The 19501-nt window shown below is 52.4% G+C and overlaps 1 protein-coding gene across 2 annotated transcripts in view; it reads left to right on the forward strand.

Moving 5' to 3' along the window:
- The window catches only part of PLEKHA6 (pleckstrin homology domain containing, family A member 6), a 156702-nt gene that overhangs the window by 115487 nt on the left and 21714 nt on the right, over nt 1–19501 (forward strand). For both annotated transcript variants that reach the window (XM_011990450.1, XM_011990451.1), the window contains 10 exons: nt 1049–1531; nt 2912–3428; nt 10038–10106; nt 11331–11411; nt 11625–11774; nt 13122–13217; nt 14829–14940; nt 15558–15697; nt 18812–18941; nt 19145–19251. In XM_011990450.1, the coding sequence (XP_011845840.1) occupies nt 1049–1531; nt 2912–3428; nt 10038–10106; nt 11331–11411; nt 11625–11774; nt 13122–13217; nt 14829–14940; nt 15558–15697; nt 18812–18941; nt 19145–19251 (1885 nt within the window). The remainder of the gene's footprint in view (nt 1–1048; nt 1532–2911; nt 3429–10037; nt 10107–11330; nt 11412–11624; nt 11775–13121; nt 13218–14828; nt 14941–15557; nt 15698–18811; nt 18942–19144; nt 19252–19501) is intronic.

Consider the following 19501-nt stretch of genomic DNA (forward strand, 5'->3'; position numbering starts at 1 on the left):
GCTCCCATCGCCCGCCGTCACCCACGGTCTCAGCGTCTGTCTCTCCCTTAGCTGCGTGTGGAGTCTTGAGTTAGGTGCTAAGGGGGATCCAGGAGAAGGGGGTTTCACAGTGTAGACTCCAAGTCCATTCACATATCTTAGAAATGTTTACCAAGCAATGTTTCAACAAGGATGCTTGAATGTGTGGAGTTTGGGAAGCTGTAGGGGGAAAATTGTCACAAATTTCCATCTTTGCTTCAACCAAGGGGCTTACTTCCAAGAGTTCATTCATTCATTCATTTCACAAATACTTACTGTAAATATAAATAGTGTAAGGCACTGTAGTGGGTGCTAGGAACACAGGGGAAGAAAGTCTGCCACATTCCTACCCTTGTGGGGCCTGTATTCTGATGGAAAGTCAGACCTGGAAGAAACGTGTTTTGGAGAAGGGAACTAGCGTGTTTATGTGCTTGTGAGTTTCAAAGCAGAAACTTCTGCTCCTGAGGCCCGCCATGTTTATCTCACAGCAGTCCTAGGAGGGGAGATATTATTATACCCATTCTGCTGATGAGGAGCCCAAGACTCTTGGCAGTTAAGTAACTTTCTATAGGAAAGACAAGTGCCCCATCACAAGCCTTTGTCGCTGGAGTATCAAGGACAGTTACTGATAAGAGTGCAAACCCAGTTTGGGGAGCTGGGTCAGGGACACATTGCAGAGAGGACCAAGACTAGGTGAGGTGAGTCATGACATAGCTTGAAGACTGGGCTCAAAGCAGACTGGCAGAGGGGAGTGGGGTGGAGAATGACCTGCAGAGAAGATGTTGGGGGCAGAGTTAACACAGCAGATGTGGGTAGGGCAGATTAGGTTGTGTAATAATTTCCCAGGCTGGATTGAGAAGATGAAGCAGTGAGACTTAAGAAGCAGAACAGGAATTCATAGAATCCTGGTTCCATTGCCACCTCCCTGCCCATCTTTCCCCACTCCTCTTCTCCTTCCCAGTCTGGTACCCCCTGCCCCACTCCATGCTGGGCTAAAGTCACTGACAGCATCTCCTTTGGCATCCAGCAGCCATGAGAAGCCAGACTCGGAGAACATCCCACCCAGCAAGCACCACCAGCAGCCGCCCCACAACAGCCTCCCCAAGCCTGAGCCAGAGGCCAAGACTCGAGGGGAGGGTGATGGCCGAGGCTGTGAAAAGGCAGAGAGAAGGCCGGAGAGGCCAGAAGTCAAGAAAGAGCCTCTGGTGAAAGCCAACGGCCTCCCAGCTGGACCGGAGCCAGCCTCAGAGCCGGGCAGCCCTTACCCCGAGGGCCCAAGGGTGCCAGGGGGTGGGGAACAACCTGCCCAGCCCAATGGCTGGCAGTACCACTCCCCAAGCCGGCCAGGGAGCACAGCTTTCCCGCCTCAGGACGGAGAGACTGGGGGACACCGGCGGAGCTTCCCGCCACGCACCAACCCTGACAAAATTGCCCAGCGCAAGAGCTCCATGAACCAGCTTCAGCAGTGGGTGAACCTGCGCCGGGGGGTACCCCCGCCTGAAGACCTTCGGAGGTGAGGCATGCCAGTGGCTGGGGTGGGGCTGATATGGTGTTACGGCTAGAACATGGGAGTGGGGTCATAGCCCATGAGGCATCCCCTGTTGGAAACCTTCTGGAAGCAGGCTGAATTGGGAAACCAAATCCCATGCTTCTGGCTTGCCCGAATCCTTCCTGCTCCATGGCTCCACCATTAGAGTCTGGCTGCTGTCCCTGATTCTTGGTTTCTCTGTCTGCTTCCTTCAGAAGAAGGGACAGAGTGCCCCAGTGCCTCTCCACGGCATGCTGGGAAGCCCAGAACACAGCAGGCTTTGGGAGGGGGCCTGAAGTTGTTACAGTCAGACATCCATCCAAGCTATGGGCCCTCCTACAACATCCTCTCCTCCAGTGCTCCACCCACTTGAGACTCACTAACTGCCAGACCAACCCACTCCATTTTTGAACAGCTCTAATTGTTTTAAAGCCATGATTTATATGAAGTTAAATAACAAAACCAAGTAGCTCATTGGTCCCAACACAGCCCTCTCTGACCATTTACTCCTTTATCCAATGACTGGCTTTGAAATATCTGGGACATTTATTGGGCCCAGTGGTGTCCGTCAGGGCAAATGGGGCTGCAGGCTCCTTCCCTGGGGATTTGGGCAGCTCCAGGGACTGCAGGCCACAGCTTCAGGAAGGCCATGGGGCCCGGGAGGAACCTGCCCTCTAGTGGCCTGAGCAGCTGTGCATTGCTGGTGGTCTTGTGCCTGGGAGTATCAGGCCTGCTCTGGGGAGAATCATTTGGGATGAGTCCCAAGAACCTACTGGTTCAGTCCCTGACAAGATCATACAATCAGAAAGCAGGGCATGGTGGCTCACACCTGTGGTCCCAGCTACTACTCTACAGGTGGACATGGGAGGATTGCTTGAGCCCAGGAGTTCAAGGCTGCAGTGAGCCGTGATGGCCCCACTGCACTCCAGGCTGGTGACAGAATGGACCTCATCTGTAAGATAATACAAAATAGATCAGGACGCTGTCCTTTCATCCCTTCTGTGTTGCCCTCCTTCAGGTGCCTGGTAGACTTTCTTCTATTTGCCTCTCTCAGAAAAGATCTGATAAACTGGTTCATGCTGAGATGGAGACGGCTGATAAGGCTTCACGTTTCTTCCTAGGGATATGTCATTTTAAAGAGACAAAGATTGAAGCTGTGAATGGTGCAGTGTCCAGCCTTGGGGAGCTGGTTGAGGAAGGGGGCTGTGAGGACAGGAGTCTTTCCGTCACCTCTGGAATAAACTTCAGCCCCTGTGTACCTATTCAAGCACCTTGCTCTAGGCTGGGGGACCTGGAGGTGGGGCTGGGGTGGGTGGAGGGGTGCCCATGTTGTCTGCTTTCCTTACAATATCCCCTCTCTCTCAGTCCCTCTAGATTCTACCCTGTGTCTCGCAGGGTCCCTGAGTACTACGGCCCCTACTCCTCCCAGTACCCTGATGATTATCAGTACTACCCGCCAGGGGTGCGGCCAGAGAGCATCTGCTCCATGCCGGCCTATGATCGGATCAGCCCGCCCTGGGCCCTGGAGGACAAGCGCCATGCCTTCCGCAACGGGGGCGGCCCTGCCTACCAGCTGCGAGAGTGGAAGGAGCCCGCCAGCTACGGGCGGCAGGATGGCACCGTCTGGATCCCAAGCCCCTCCCGGCAGCCAGTCTATTATGATGAGCTGGATGCTGCCTCTAGCTCCATGCGCCGCCTGTCCCTGCAGCCCCGCTCCCACTCTGTGCCCCGCTCACCCAGCCAGGGTTCCTACAGCCGTGCCCGCATTTACTCCCCTGTCCGCTCACCCAGTGCCCGTTTTGAGCGACTGCCACCTCGCAGCGAGGACATCTATGCTGACCCTGCTGCCTACGTGATGAGGCGATCCATCAGCTCCCCCAAGGTGAGCCACCAGCCTGCCGTTCCTTCCTCATTCCCTGAGATCCCCAGAAGCCTAAGACAATCTACTGGGAAAAGGCAGAGATGTGGGAGCATCTGGGCCACGAGGCCACTGGGCTGTGTGTCCATAGGACCAGCAGTGTTGCCCAGGGAAGCCCCTGGCCTGTGGTTCTGTCTGTAGTAGAGCTGTCTTGGGGACGGCTTTGCCTCTTGAGTGGGAACATTGCTTTCTGTACATGCCCCCAGGTTGTGCCAGAAACCGTGCCATCATGTAAGAGGGCAGAGAGGGTTCTGTCTTTTCAAATCTTGAGGACCTAGACAGATCATTGCACGGGGGGCTGCTGTCCATTTCAGTTTGGGATCTGCTCTGGGACTGAACACAAACACCTCTAACCTTGAGCTTCAGCTGGTGGGGAACTCTGTGTCCCAGCCAGACCCCTCACCTCTGTGATCCCTTTCTCTTCCAGTATGATTACCTGGGAGACAGGCGGCCAGTCCCTGCAGGACTGTTCCCCTACAACTACCCACCATCCCCCACGGTCCACGATAAGATGGTACGTCCTTTCTCCCCTCCACCTGCCTCAGGGCCTCCCCGCACCGTGCTCCACCCAGGGTGGAGCTAAACTGGGGCGGACTCCAGGGACGCTCTGTGCCTAGTGCCTGGCCTGGCTGGTTTTTAGCAGCCTCTGGATACTTCCTCCCTCCCAGTCAGGACTCTAGCCCCAGTATCAAGTTTGGTGCCAGTAACCCCTTCTCCTCTGTGACACAGGCCGTGGAGGAGGGATGAGATCTGGGAGCATGTAATATCCTGGTCCCTCTCCTCTCCAGCATGCAGGAGAAGAGGCCTAGGCAGGAAAAATCAGGCCAGAGCTCCTAACAAGAAGCAAGGTTTTCTAAACTTTTTCCCCCTGAAGCATAGTTATTTAACGTTTGTCCTTTGTCTGGAATGCCACTTTTGGGGAGAGATACAAGCAATATGATTGAGGAAGAAAAAATTTTCTGAATTGCGTCTCCTCCTTTTTCTCTGCCTCTTTCTACTCGTGTCTCTCCCTGGAATTTGTTCTCCTGAGAACTTCTGCCACCACCTAGAGACCTAGATGAGATGCTCCACTTGGGAGGGTTGGGGAGGACCACTGGGACCAACAGGCAGAATCCTTGTCCAGAAAGCCTGTTGCTGACTCGTTTCCATAACAGTACCAGGAGGCCAGGGTGGAGGAGGGCTGGGCAGGCTGGAGGCTAGGCGGCGGCTCCTTCCCCTCTCTGTCTGATTCTCACTCTGCCAGTGTCCACAGCGTATAAGCCTTACCCACAGCAAACATACACACCCAGAAACAACCGATTTTTCCAGAAAACTCAGAAACAGCTGCTAACAAGTGCTGCCTAAACTGCTCTGATGACACTCACCTCTCCCAGGGAGGCCTAGGCAGACCTAGGAGAGATGGCAGTGGGGCCTGCGTGTGCCCCTTCTCTCCCTGGAGTGTCCAGTAGAGAACTACTTTGCCTGCCCACATCCTCAACCCCTCCCTTCCTGAGAACTCCCCAAGGGCAGAGGGAGAAGCCTCTCCATGTCCTTGTCGCTAACTCTTAACTGCTTTGCTTCTTTTTTTATTGTTTTCTTTTGTGTGTTCCTGTTTGTTTGTGTTGCTGTTTGGCCTCTGGGCCTCGGGCTCCGGGTAGGATGAACTTTTAGATCTTCAGTTGCAAAGAAACCTAGAGTATTTGGATCAGCAGGTAGGCAGAGCTGGTGCCCCCTACCATCCCACTGCCTTCCTGTCGCATCTCTCCACTCCTCCCCACCTCCTCATCTTCCAGCCATTTGACAACCTTTGTTGGTGCAAGCAGGACACAACAAAGTGGCTTATGTTTTGGTTTGCGCCTACACACCCCTTCTCTTCAAAGCCCTTTAGGACAGCTGGGAGTTTCCTGGGGAAAGAAGCATAATAAGTAGGCGCATGAATAATTAATGCCACCTCTTATTTCTCCAGTGCTCTGCTCGGATGGAACGGCCCCCAGGGGGCAGGTGGGAATTTGCATTTTTGCTGGCGAGAGGAGAGAGTCGCAGAGTCCAGGGAGCTCTAGGCTGGGCCTAAAATGCTAGGGATTTAGTTCTGCCTGAATCTGGGAAATCATCGTATCATATTTTACAGGTTGTTGTTAAACTCCATAATTGGTAAACTGAGGCCTACAGACCCTCCCCAGGATGATTTTTAAAGTAATATTCGCTCAGTGTATTCGTTAGTTCCTCCAAAAGCTCTTTTGCATACACAGCTTGTGCATTCCTAAGAATTCAGTGCAAACAGAGGGAGTATTATCAACCCAGTCTTACAGGTGAGCAAGCTGAAGAGGCAGTGAGTGTTCCACGAGCTGCAAGCAGTTGGCTGCCTGGTGTCTACTCCAGGGCTCTAACCCTTTCTTGTGTTTTAAGCTAAGGGAGCTGTGAGGCTGAGTTTAGACAGGCTGGGGGTCGATATGCTGGGTATCTATATAAGCACATACTCTTAAGTTCAGATCTGTGCTACAAACCAAGACCTAGAAGTACACACTGTCCTGTGGAGGCAGCCTGGGGAGTGGAAAGACTACTACTACTACTAACAATAGCTGCAATAATTGGATGCCTGCTCCGTGCCCCATACTATTCTAAGCATTTTTCAGATCTCTAACTCATTTAATCTTCAGTACAACCCTGTAAAGTGGATGCTGTTATTACCCCATTTTACAGGCGAGGAAACTAAAGCACAGAGAGATTGAATAACGTGCCAAGAACACACAGCCAGTGAACAGCTGAGCTTGGAATGTGACTCCAAGCTTTTGACCCAGTTTACAGCTGAGGAAACATCTAATGTGTGACAAAGCTGCCGTCAAACCTCATTAGGATGAGTTCATGCTCTTAAAGTTACAGAAAAAAAACCATAAATTTGAAATCAGATGCTATAGCTGCAACTGTTGGTTCTTCTAGTCACAAGCCGTGTGTGTGACCCATCTCACAGGGGCTTCATGCCGATGTCGCAATTCGATTTTGTAATAGGCCTCAGGCACTAGGAAGCAGCAATGTCCACAGTTCAATAAGCAGAGATGGCTCCTGGCCCTGGAGGCCATTGCATTCCAGCTCCGAAAGCAGCTTATTGTGTCACACCATGAGCATTCTGGGCCATGTGGGAACAGATCCCAGGATTCCAACTCGGAGCAGGGACGGGAGGCCCAGGATCCTGCTGATGGGAAGCAAGATCCGAAGTGCCTTGCAGGGATGAGGAGTGGGGCTCAGGGCCCATCCGCCTCCAGGTTCCCGAGCAAGCTGCCCTCCCTGTCGCCCTTGTGATTGGCTTTCTACTCCATCCACAATGCCCTATTGTCATAGCATTCAGTGCAGACAGCAGGGTCCCTTATTGGGGGCTTTTGCTTTCACAGAGGGGCTGGCCCATTAGGCTGGGGGCTTCAGAAATAGCCTTCCAGAGGACTCCCTCATGGATAAATGGTATTATTCTCTTTTTTTTTTTTTTTTGAGATAGGATCTCACTCTGTTGCCTAGGCTAGAGTATAGTGGCATAATCATAGCTCACTGCAACCTCCACCTTCCAGGCTCAAGCGATCCTCCCACCTCAGCCTCGTGAGCAGCTAGGACTACAGACAGGTGTGCAGCCACCACACCTGGCTAATTGAAAAAAATTTTTTTTGTAGAGATGGGTGCTCCACTGTGTTGGCCAGGCTGGTCTCAAACTCCCGGCCTCAAGCAGTCGTCTCACCTCTGCCTCTCAAAGTGCTAGGATTATAGGCGTGAGCCTCTGTACCTGGCCAAGGGTAATACTCTCAAAAGGCAGTCTTGTAGATGAGAAGAGTCCAGGACATAGTCAGACACTGCTGCTCTAGTTCTAGCTCTGCCATTTACAAGGATTTTTTTTTTTTTTTAATCTTGGAAATGTCACTTAGTCTCTCTGGGTCTTTGTTTTCTCAATCATAAAATGGGCATTGTAGAACCTGCCCTTTCCTTTCAACCTCACAGATGTATTGGGAGAATCAAGCGGGGGTGCATATGGGAGCTCTTTGTCAGGCATCGGCAAGGAGTGACAATCACCACTTGCTGCTATGATTATTTTGTTTTTCCCAGACACAAAAGTATCAACGAGCACTCCTTACCATGTGTGAGGCACTGGGTTAGGTGGTTTCTTACAAAATCTAACATTTTGGAGAGACAGAAGGTAGCACACAAGAATCCTCCTAGAGGTAAGACCCACCTGGGCTGAAAGATCCCCAAAGCCGCAGCACAGGCGGGAGCAGGCCAGGATGAAAACACTCCTGCTCACTTCCTCTACTGCTCTAGATCCGCTTGCTGGGGAAGGAATGAGATACACACAGTTTACTGTGCAGGGATGGCTCCCAGCCCTCAAGGCCCTTGCATTCCAGGGCTAAACAGGAAGAATCCATTCCTAGGAAAGCCTTTTGAAATGCCGCAGACCCTGCAAATGGGGTGGTCGGTGCCCTTGCCCTGCCTACAACATGTAGAAGCAAGGCTGTATTTGGGCAGCTGCCTAAAAGGGGTAAGAGGAAGAAAGGACAGTGTGGGTGCAACTGAGATTGGAGAGATGATGGAAAAATCACAGGGGACCCTCTGAACAGGAACCCCAGATAATCTTCCCTAATGTGTGTCTTTCCTCCTTTCCTCATTCACTTTCCCTTCCAGAAAGCTTTCCCTGCACACTCCCTTCTGTCTTCTGCTGCCTTCCCCTGTAGAACCATGGAGTTAAAGGGACACAGCCAAGGACATTCCCTGATATCTTCACTTTTTGGTCCTTTCCCATTGGAACCAGTGGGGGAAATGATGGCATTTCTGGTTGATGTGTTGGCCCGCCCTTTCTCCCACCCCTCCTTTCCCTTCCTCTTCCTCCTCATCCCCTCCCTTCTTCCATTTCTCTCTTTTTAAATTGGCAAATAGTCTTTCCACCCCCATGTTCCTAAGGATTCTTGAAATAGAAAAATGTGTTGGAGAGCCTGGTGTCCCTTTAACGTGGCTCGCTTGTTTTGGCCTCCTTGTTTGCTCCCTAGCATCATCTGAGATCCTCAAGGATGCTGCCAGCCCAGCTCTGGAAACCATGTTTAGCACTTTCTGTACTAGAGCCGAGGGTGGGCAGGGGCAGGGGCAGGGGCAGGGAGAGGAGCCAGGCCTCGGTATCTGTGGCGGCCCATCCAAAGACCAGGTCCTAGATTTTCTTTTTTGGTTGTTTCACTTAGTTCAACTTTGGGGAGATCTGTCTTCCAATTGCCTCTATGGTCTTTGTCCAAAGTTGTGTGAGAAATGAGATCAGGGCAGGGAGATGACAACCGTGGCCAATGCGGATGGGATCCATAACAACCAGGCACCCTGGGGAAGAATCACCAGGCCAGGGCCTCTGCAGTGCCTCCAGCAAGGTCCCAGTGGCCTCCCGGACCCTTCCGTGGCCTTTCTGCAAGGACAGCTTCAGTGCTGGTCCTGAAACAGAGGTCATAAGGGGTGAGCAAGCTCAGGATGCTGGGGGAGCTGCCCTCCCCTGTTTCCTGGGAAACAAGCACAGGTGGGTGAGGGGGAGATACCTACATGTGGGTCGGAGTGTGAATAGTCCGTTCCTTCCTCCGCTGCAGATGAGTGAGAGTGAGACTCTCATCAGTATGGTGAACCGCATGGTGGAAAACTCCTCCCCCAGGTCCCAACTCTTCATGCAAGTAAGACCTCTGCCTGGCAGCATGGTCCCTGCCAATGCCATTTCAGCTGCTTGTGCATGGTCGAGTTGCCCATCTAGAATGAGGCTCACGCCACCCGACCCGCTCATCTGCCTGGAGACAGGCTTGGCCTGGTCTTCTTTCCTTAATTCCACTATGTCACCTCCATTCTTCACTTTCATGGGTAAACCCAAGGCCCATTTCCCAAACCATCAAAAGAGCCAGCACCAACATCTCATGCCATGCTGGGGATCGCAACTCTGCTCTTCAATGTTCTGATTTCGATTTCGTATTTGTAATATATTGACAGACGTCACTGGGGTTAAAGGCATGAAGGGTGTAATGGAACCATCTAATGTCAAAAGTGTATAGAATGTGCTGTGGTCACCAGATGTGGTGTCCAGGCCAGGCAGCATTTGCTGGACCCAGAGACACTTCTGAATTCTTGACAATTTTGGTTTAGACACAAGCCCTGTGACTGGTGTTCAGTCTACTAGGGCAATAGTTTTCAACTGTTCCCAATGCTCATTCTGACAATTCTCCCATGTCTTATCCCCACAGACAGCCACGGAGTTCACTGATGTTCTCATGGTGGTTACCAACAAGCCATTGGGAACTGCACACCCTGCAGTCCCTCTTAGCAGCAGACCCTAGTGCTTGGGGGAGAGGAAATACAGAGCATGACTCAAGCAGAGTTCTGATCTCTCCGGAGTCAGCCTAAGACAACTGGGATGGGGTTAGGCTGGGCCATCCCAGGCTTCCAGCCAGGGGATGAAGAATGAACTCAGGTCCCTGAAACAGAAACCATCAGAGGTGATGGACCACGGTCTCTGGCAGGAGCAGAGCGGGATTGTGATGTCAGCTTCCTATCCCTGCATACCCTCATCCTGCCCCTGCTGCAGTAACCGGCCTCATGTTCCTGCAGGTCCCTCCGTACCCAGAAGTGTTCCGGGACCGCCTCCATACCTACAAGTTAAACGAGCAAGACACAGATGTAAGAGCAGCGCCCCCTGCTCCCTCCCTCCACTCCAGCCTCCCACTGCTGTCCTCTGCAGGGGCTGTCTCTCCATCCATCTCTCTCCTTCTGGTGGCTCTTCGTACCTTTGATTCATGTCTTCTCTCACCACAACAAGATTCTGCCTACCTCCTCCTCATCCCCCTTCTTTTCTGATCTACCACCTACTCACCCTTCCCTCCCATGCTGGCTGTATCCGTTTCTCCACTGAGCGCTCGGCCCTTTTGCCTACAGCAGGGAGATCTGCTTGTAACACGAATGCAGACTTTGTTGGGAGATAGATCAGTCTATTCTGTGCCCAGCATGACATTAGTCCCTACAGGTAACTAGAAAGGAGAATGCAGCTGTGCCCCTGCCCTCAGGGAGCTTCAGGGTAGTGGGAGATGCCAGGTAGCAGCAGGAGGTGGCAACACAGTATTCATGTCGTGAAGGGGAGCTGTAATAGGTTCTGCCAGGTGCAGGGAAGTGAGGCTGTGTGGGCTGAAGGTCAGGGACAAAACAAGTAGCACGTGAGTTAGACCTTGAAGTTAAAAGGCCCAGAGGGTAAAATCTGGCTCAGTAGAAAGGAGCAAAGCAGGTATTTGAGGAATGGCATGAATAAAGGTGTGGACTAGGAAAGCACAAGCCCTCTTTCTGGCCCCAGCTGTCTGCTCCACATCACCACTGGCCCTGCCCAGTGAGACTGGGAGAGGTTCCTTCCTGAAAGGACTAGACCTCAGAGGGAGGGTCAGCCATCCTGAGACTTTGGAGGCAAGAGGGAAGAACAGGATCTTGAGAGAGAAGGGAGAAGGTTCTGTGGGATTGAGGGACAGTTTCTATTGCTCACTGCTTTTCTAAGACTGCTTGTTCTGAAAGCCGGCCCGCCTCTTCAGTCCAGCCTAGGAGGTGAGGTCACATCATCTCCTCCATCCTTCGCGAACGGCAACCCTTGGACGGATGGGGGTGCCAGAGCTTAACACTTGGCTCTCAGCCCTCTTAACCCAACTGACTTCCCCAGAGAGTAAGCGTACCTCCCCTCCCAAGAGGAAGACCCATCTTCTTGTTCTCAGGAGCCACCAAGGGCAAGGTGAAGGCCCAGGGTTCCTCAGCAGGAGAAAGGAGAGGGTATCCAGAGGCCAGGCCCTGTAACTCCCAGGTCCCCACCAAACTGTGTCCTTCATCCCCTTCTTTCTCCCTCTCCTTCCCCACTCTCTGGGACCCTAGAAGCTGCTGGGAAAATTGTGTGAGCAGAACAAGGTGGTGAGGGAGCAGGACCGGCTGGTGCAGCAGCTCCGAGCTGAGAAGGTGAGAAGCCGGGGGTGGCTTTAAGCTGGGGCAGATGGGTGAGGCTGGCTTGGAGAAGGTTGTGGGCTGCTGTCTCCATCCTGACTAAGATGACAAAGCAAGGACAGCCTCCACTCAACTCCCTGTTGAACCTCTAAGGTCTCAGGCCTCTGCTGTTCAATCCCAGAGAGGAGCTGTCAGGGCTGCTCACGTCATTCCCCTGCCTTTCTTCAGGAGAGCCTGGAAAGTGCCTTGATGGGGACCCACCAGGAGCTGGAGATGTTTGGAAGCCAGCCTGCCTACCCAGAAAAGCTGCGGCACAAAAAGGATTCTCTGCAGAACCAGCTCATCAACATCCGCGTGGAGCTGTCTCAGGCGACCACGGTAACCCAGGGAGCAGGGTTTTTGCACCCCACCTGATCAGCACTAGGCAGGAGGGCAACCACCTCCCAGCTTGTGCTGTCCTAGTCCAGTTTTCCTCAGAGGACAAAAGCTGAGTCCTCCCGTGCAGAGGGACATAAACAAAGACCTCAACATTGCCCTGCAAATAAATAGTAAGTCAGCCAGACTGCTCATTCCAGTCTCCACCGAGGAGATGAGCTTATTTCCCACAAGCTGTACCTGTACCTGGATTTCTTTGGGACAGCATGAAGTTGTGAGTTACTTATTTCCTTGGCTGTGCTAACACATCTGCTGCCCACTTCTGTCTTCTCCCTGGCAAAAAAGCTGCTGCCAGCTGGCCATGGTGGCTCACGCCTGTAATCCCAGCACTTTGGGAGGCTGAGTCGGGCGGATCACCTGAGGTTGGGAGTTTGAGACCAGCCTGACTAACATGAAGAAACCCCATCTCTCCTGAAAATACAAAATTAGCTGGCCATGGTGGCACATGCCTGTAGTCCCAGATACTCAGGAGGCTGAGGCAGGAGAATCGCTTGAGCCCACAAGGCAGAGGTTGCTGTGAGCCAAGATGGTACCATTGCACTCTAGCCTGGGCAACAAGAGTGAAACTCCAGCTAAAGAAAAAAAAACAAAAGGCTGCTGCCTTGGTCACTACTTCCCAGCAGGTACAGGCAGACCTTCCGGCACGGACTGCTTGGAGAATGGCTCCAAGAAGCAGCAGCTAAAGCCCCGTGAAAGTGTGGCTCAGAAAGGAGGGAGCTCGCTAACCTCCGGATAACAAATATCCTCCTTCAGGCTCTTTTCTCTTTGCCCTCCACTTAAAAAAAATTTTTTTTTAAAGGACAGGGTTTTGCTCTGTTGCCCAGGCTGGAGTGCAGTGGTGCAAACACAGCTCACTGCAGTCTCCATCTCCAGGGTTCAAGTGATCCTCCTGCCTCAGCCCCCAAATCTCCAGGACTACAGGGGTACACCACCATGCCCAGCTACCTTTTGTAATTTGTAGAGATGGGGTCTTGTCATTTTCCCCAGGCTATGCCCTCTAGTTTTTATCCCCTAATCTGGGGAGAATAGGAGGGTATGGAAGTGATATCATCCCTCTCTATTTTCTCTTTATTTCAGTTGGTGGTGGGATGGGCTGTTACATCTCTTGTAAGGCTAGTGTTTGGCTGTCACCAGAATGTCTCAGCCTGGTGCCCCTCTCCTTTGGTCCCTCCATGCCCTCTTCCCCAGATCTTCGGGCCTCTAGTACCCTGGCCCCAGGGCCCGTTTCAGGATAAGGAGGAATGCCTTGGTGATGGCGGCTTTCTCAGTGAACACCTCTTCCCCCAACAGGCCCTGACGAACAGCACCATAGAGTATGAGCACCTCGAGTCTGAGGTCTCTGCCCTGCACGATGACCTCTGGGAGCAGCTCAATTTGGACACCCAGGTGAAGAAGGGCCCCTGAGCTGGCAGGGATTGGGATGTGACTAAAGATGAGGAGTTGGCCTTGAGACAAAAGCAAAGGTTGAGGTCATTGATAACAGACTCTAAGTTTCAGGATGAAGATAATGGGACACTTTAGGTTCAGCTCACAGGGCAAGGAGCTAAAGCTGAAGCTTGGGAGACTTCAGTTAGACACAAAGTGTTTTATGATTGAAAGGATTTCTTTTTCTCTTGGGATGGGGTCTTGCTCTGTTGCCCAGGTTGGAGCGCAGTGGTGCAATCACAGCTCACTGCAGCCTTGACTGCCCCGGGCTCAAGCAATCCTCCCACCTCAGCCTCCTGAGTAGCTAGGACCACAGTCGTGAACCACCATGCCCGGCTAGTTTTTTTTATTTTTTATAGAGACAGGGTCTCCCTATGTTGACCAGGCTGGTCTCTAACTCCTGAGCTCAAGTGGTCCTCCCGCCTCAGCCTCCCAAAGTGCTGGGGATTACAGGCATGAACCACTGTGCCCAGCAGGATTTAAAAACAGACATGTAAATATAAATAACTCAGGCATTAGAAGAGTGGGCGGTAGGAATTTTTAGATAGGAAAGAGGCTTTTCTTCCTGGGATGGGTTAGAAACAGTCTGCCCGGAGGCAGGAGGATTGACCTGATGATCTGGAAGAGTTCTTGTTCTTTTCTTCCCTCTACCTTTTCTTCACCCAGGCCCTCCCTCTTCTCTAGCTAGTTTGCAAGCCCTGTCTCTCTGATGCAGTTAATAACTGGTTTCCCCCATTTTCTTCTGTTTCCCTCCTGGTAATGCCACTCACTACCCTTACCTTGCAGCTGGTTAGGTAGTATGAAGACCCATCTGGTCCAAAGGACCCAAATACCACAATGTCCCATGGCCAAGCCTCATTTGAAGCATAGACATTTTAGGAGGGGGATAGTGTTGTGGTCAAGGGCACTAACCTTCGAGTCCAAATAGACCCATATTTAGATGATGGTCATGCTGCTTACTAAATAGACGGCCTTGGGTGTGAGTCTCTTCATCTCTGAAGAGGGGACAGCTGCTGCCCTTATCTCCTAGAGTCGTGCAGCCGAAATGAGTTAGCACTGTATATGCAAAGTGCTTGGCATAGTGCCTGGTGCTGAGGGATGCTAAATAAATGGGAGGTCTTACCTTTTAGAGTGTCAACTGTAATTGAATTCATGACTCCTCAGGCGTACGCTGGGAGTGGGTGTTAGAAAAGGGCTGTTTGGATGTGAAGAAAAGCAGTAAAATGGAAGCTCTTGCCCCACGAAAACCAGGATACCATAAAGTGTTCACTTAGATGGGCATTCACTCACAAACCAGCCACAATTCTCCTGGGGGAACTCAGAAGGGTGCGTCCTCAGTCTTGGTTCAGAGACTCAGGCAATTCTGGGGTGCCATCTCCCAGAGGCTGAAGACAGAGGCAGCCCATGGGAAAGATGACTGCTGGAGGGGGCGTGTGTGTGTGTGTGTGTGTGTGTGTGTGTGTACAGGGTGCCTGCCTCCTGCTGACCCAAAGGGATGTGGGTTCCGAGGGGTCTGGGCTGAGGGAAACTCCTCGTGGCCATTTCCTTTGATTCACTGTGTGGCTGCTTCAGAATGAGGTGCTGAACCGGCAAATCCAAAAGGAGATCTGGAGGATCCAGGACGTGATGGAGGGGCTGAGGAAGAACAACCCCTCCCGGGGCACGGACACTGCCAAGCACAGAGGTGGGTGCCTCCTGTGCCAGCCTCCTAGGCTGCCTGCCTCACCAGGAGTGCTCCGGTATTTCTGGCCTCCATCCCACTCCTGCCAGCTCACACTGTATTCAGGGCCAGGCAGGGCCTTCTTGGGACGTCAGAATCTTCCCTTGGGTTCTAGGGTGGTAGGTAGGGCTCCCTTACCCCTGACAGAATAGACTAAGTAGACAACTCAGAGACACTGTTGACCCTGACACTCTAAAGTCCTCCCCAAAAAAGGTCAAAAGCACCTAAGCCTCCCTAACCCCCAAGCACATGGGCCCACTCGTGACCTGTGACCCCTACCTTAGAGTTTTCCTTGAGCCCTGGGACCTCAGACTGGCTTTCCTTGACACCTCAGGGACAACAGTATCATTTCCATCTACCATCTTCCCCACCCAGCACACCTCTCAACAATCAGCCTGTGGCCCCAGAACCTGTAATGAGTCCCTTTGGCAGGCCCAGGTGGCCCTGAGGCACTAAGTCTGCCCTCCCACATCCCTGGATCTGGCTTCTCCCTGCCACCTCCACTCACAGTGCCCATCTATGTACCCACCAGGCAGCACCCCTCCTCCATTGCTCACCCGTTCCCTTCTGTTTCTCCCAAGGAGGACTTGGCCCCTCAGCCACCTACAGCTCCAACAGCCCGGCCAGCCCCCTCAGCTCCGCCAGCCTCACCAGCCCCCTGAGCCCCTTTTCACTGGTGTCGGGCTCTCAGGGGTCCCCCACCAAGCCTGGCTCCAACGAGGTAAGTTGAGAAATGCAGTAGAAGGTAGGTGGGGGAGGAAGGACCAGATCCTCATTTGTCTGAAATTATACAACTTCTGTGCCCATCTCTTCCCCACAGGCCTCCAGCCCTAGTGCTGGAGCTCTTTGTTTAAGGAGGTCATTCTCACACCCCATTTTGTGAACTTCTCTCCAGGTTTCCCCTTTACCTGTTCTCATCTCCATCTGTCATCTTTAGCTCCCTTTCAGTGAAGCCTGTTCCTGGGCACCAGGATGGATAGGAGACAGCACAAGGTTGGATAGGAGACCGCACACATTTCATAAGAATTTAAATCCAGAATGATGCCAGGATAGCAACAGGGTGAAGGGTCAGTGTGGGGAGCAGTTTCCTAGTCAGTCAATCAGCAAGTGTTTTCTGGGGCTCAACCGTGGGCATGGGGTGCCATGAGGCCCTTCTAGAAAGATATACACATGGCCAGGCGTGGTGGCTCATGCCTGTAATCCCAGCATTTTGGGAGGCCAAGGCGGTGGATCACAAGGTCAGCAGATAGAGACCATCCTGGCCAACATGGTGAAACCCTATCTCTACTGGAAAAAAACAAAAAAACAAAAAAACAAAAAATACAAAAATTAGCTGAGCGTGGTGGTGCACGCCTGTAGTCCTAGCTACTCAGGAGGCTGAGGCAGCAGAATTGCTTGAACCCAGGAAGCGGAGGTTTCAGTGAGCTAAGATCGCACCACTGCACTTTAGCCTGGTGACAGAGTGAGACTCTGTCTCAAAAAATAATAATAAAAAATAAAAGAAAGAGGCTGGGTATGGTGGCTCATGCCTGTAATCCCAGCACTTTGGGAGGCCAAGGCAGGCAGATCACGAGATCAGGAAATCAAGACCATCCTGGCTAACACGGTGAAACCCCATCTCTGCTAAAAAATACAAAAATTAGCCGGGCATGGTGGTGGGCACCTGTAGTCCCAGCTACTTGGGAGGCTGAGGCAGGAGAATGGCATGAAACTGGGAGGCAGAGCTTGCAGTGAGCAGAGATCGCGCCACTGCACTTCAGCCTGGGTGACAGAGCCAGACTCCATCTCAAAATAATAATAATAATAATAATAATAATAATAATAATAAATAAAAAGAAAAGAAAAGTAAAAGAAAGATGCGCACATGTGCTCAAAGGCTTCACTCAGGGAGCCCAGCATCCTATGAACCAAGACAAATTCATAGGAACGTGACAGCGTATGTCTCAGCATTAAGCCACATGGTTCAGACTATAAATGCCCTGATGTTCCAACAGATAATTGGACCTACACCAGGCCACAGAGCAGCAAGACAGGGAGAGGAACAAGGGAAAGGCATTCTAGGCAGGAGAGTGGGTGGAAGCAAAGGGGTGGGAGAGGAGCTGCCTGGCATGGGGGCGAGGCAATGAGAGAGCTTTGGGGAAAACTTGGGGAGCAGTGGGGAGTGGTGGACAGGTAGAGGCTGGGTCGAGGAAGGTGTTGAAGGTCAGGCAGAGAGTTAGCTCCGGAGCTGGCACTCTCTTCAGGCCACGGGTGGGAGTGCAGTGGTCCCAGGGGCCCGCCCAGGTCTCCAGCAATGTTGTTGTCTGCCTCCTGCTAATGCTCTTTTCTCCTGCTCTCACAGTGGCTGCTCTTGTTCCTCCTAATGCTCTGGCTTCTGTCTGCCTCAGGAACCTGGCCCGCCTCGGCCTCCCCTCCCCAAAGCCTACGTCCCCCTGGAGTCTCCTCCAGCCGTCCCTCCACTCCCTAGCGAGAGCCGCTTCTGGCCCTACCCCAGCTCCCCTTCCTGGCACCGCAGTGGCGAGACAGCCAGGGGGCAGGTACCCATCACCCTTGGGTCCTGGAGGGTGGGGCAGGGGACAATGGGCAGAGGGCCAGGCCAGGGGGCAAGGCAGGGCCCTGGAGTCATTTTCCCCATTAATTTTCCCAGAGTTCGGTTTCTATGGCGCCCCTGCTCAGCTGGACTCTGGGATAAGGAAAGGATAGTTGAAGCCATCACACAGGCCATCTTTCTGTGCCTTTTTGCTTTCTGTAGGTGATGGGGACATGAGTTACTGCTCCAACCCCAGGCTCATGGGAAGCCAGTGTTTGTGGGTGCTAGTATTATGCCCCACTCCCTACCAACATGACCAGCCAATGGGAACTGAGTGACACTCCCAGCAGTGCCATTCCAATCCCTTCGTGTGTCCATTCCAGGCCCCACTCCGCCCATACTATCTCTCTGCCTCCACCTTGTATTGTGTCCTCGCTGGGTTTCATGAGTTCCTAGAGTATAAGGATACAGGCCCTTTTCTCTCCTGTTCTGGCCTGTTGTCTCACCTGCATCCCTAGCCAAGATCCAGGAGCTATGCAGTTAGGTTTGGAAGAGGTTGTGTGGTGAGTAGAAAAAGTCCTGTGCCTAAAATTGGAAAACTCATATGTTCATCTAGGTTTAGCTATGTATAATTTGCATAACCCTTGAGGGTTTGCCTGGTGAGATGGGCAGAGCAGGTAATGTTACCCGTATGTGACAGACGAAGAGAGGGGACCTCTGTTCTCTAGTTGGGCTAGAACTGGAGTTGCTGACCTTTAGCCTGGTCTTCTTTCTGTATTCTTCTCACTGAGGCTTAGATTCTTCAACTGTACCATGGGAGCAGTGGCTCAGATGATGGCTGAGGTCTCTTCTAGTCTCATGATTTTGTGAGCCCACACACTAAGTGCCCTTTTCATTTCCCTAGAATCCTGGTACCAAGGCCCGCCTGGTTCTGTTTGCTCATGTCTTGGGTAGGATTCCTTACAGGATCCTCAGAGACCCCCCATTGGCCATTTCTTGACTCTGGCTCACAGCAAGTCTGTGGTTCTTAGTGTCAGCCAAAACAAATGGTCAGGCTGAGGGGCCTCCTAGGGGCTATGAGCTCTCATTCCCCAAGATGGCCCATATTGACCCTACTTAAAGTGCATGGATGGGAGGCTCCAGTGCATCCCTGTCCGCCTCCCAGGTGGCACACATAGAATTTCCTTGTTCCCTGTATCTGCAAGGGTTTGAGCTTCAACCATTGCAAAACAAAGAAACATCACTGGGGGCCAAGTTCCTGACAGCCATACTAACATCAGTCATCTTCTTGCCCTTTCTCTCCAGCCCAAGGCAAGCTACGAACAAAGCAAGAAAGACCCCCAGCAGACATCATCCCTGGACACCCCCAGAGACATCAGCCTTGTGCCCACCAGACAAGAGGTAGAGGCAGAGAAGCAGGCAGCTCTCAACAAAGGTACTTTGTGACCCATCTTCCCCTAGAAGTAAGGCAAGGATGCTCAGGGAGGAGCCTTCGGTGCTCATTCACACCCAAAGCCTGGTGCCACACCCTGAGCTTTTTAATCTCGGTGGAGAGTGGGGCTGAGCCTGTCTCTGAGAAGTTGGCTTCCTGACTTCCTGCTCTCCATGAGGCCCACCGGCTACTCTGTCTTTCTGCAGTTGGTGTTGTGCCCCCTCGGACAAAATCACCCACTGATGACGAGGCGACCCCATCAGCAGTGGTGAGGAGGAATGCCAATGGGTTCACCAATGGACTCTCCTCCCAGGTGGGTACCTCTGAGAGCTCATGCAGGCCTGAGCTGGGCTGCAAGCCCAGGGGCCTGTGTGTGTACCCACCCATCTCCCTCTGCTGTTCAAGAAACTCAGGGCTGGAGAGGAAGGTGGAACATGTGGGAGGTGGGGCAAGAGCCCCACTGGAGGAGGAGCTCTCCTGCAGGGAGATGTGTCAGGGGATGAGGAAGCTATGCTGCATTAGTCAGGGTTCTCTAGAGGAACAGAACTAATAGGATATATTAT

This window comes from Mandrillus leucophaeus, unplaced genomic scaffold (genome assembly GCF_000951045.1).
Source record: "Mandrillus leucophaeus isolate KB7577 unplaced genomic scaffold, Mleu.le_1.0 Scaffold38, whole genome shotgun sequence".
Taxonomy (NCBI): domain Eukaryota; kingdom Metazoa; phylum Chordata; class Mammalia; order Primates; family Cercopithecidae; genus Mandrillus; species Mandrillus leucophaeus.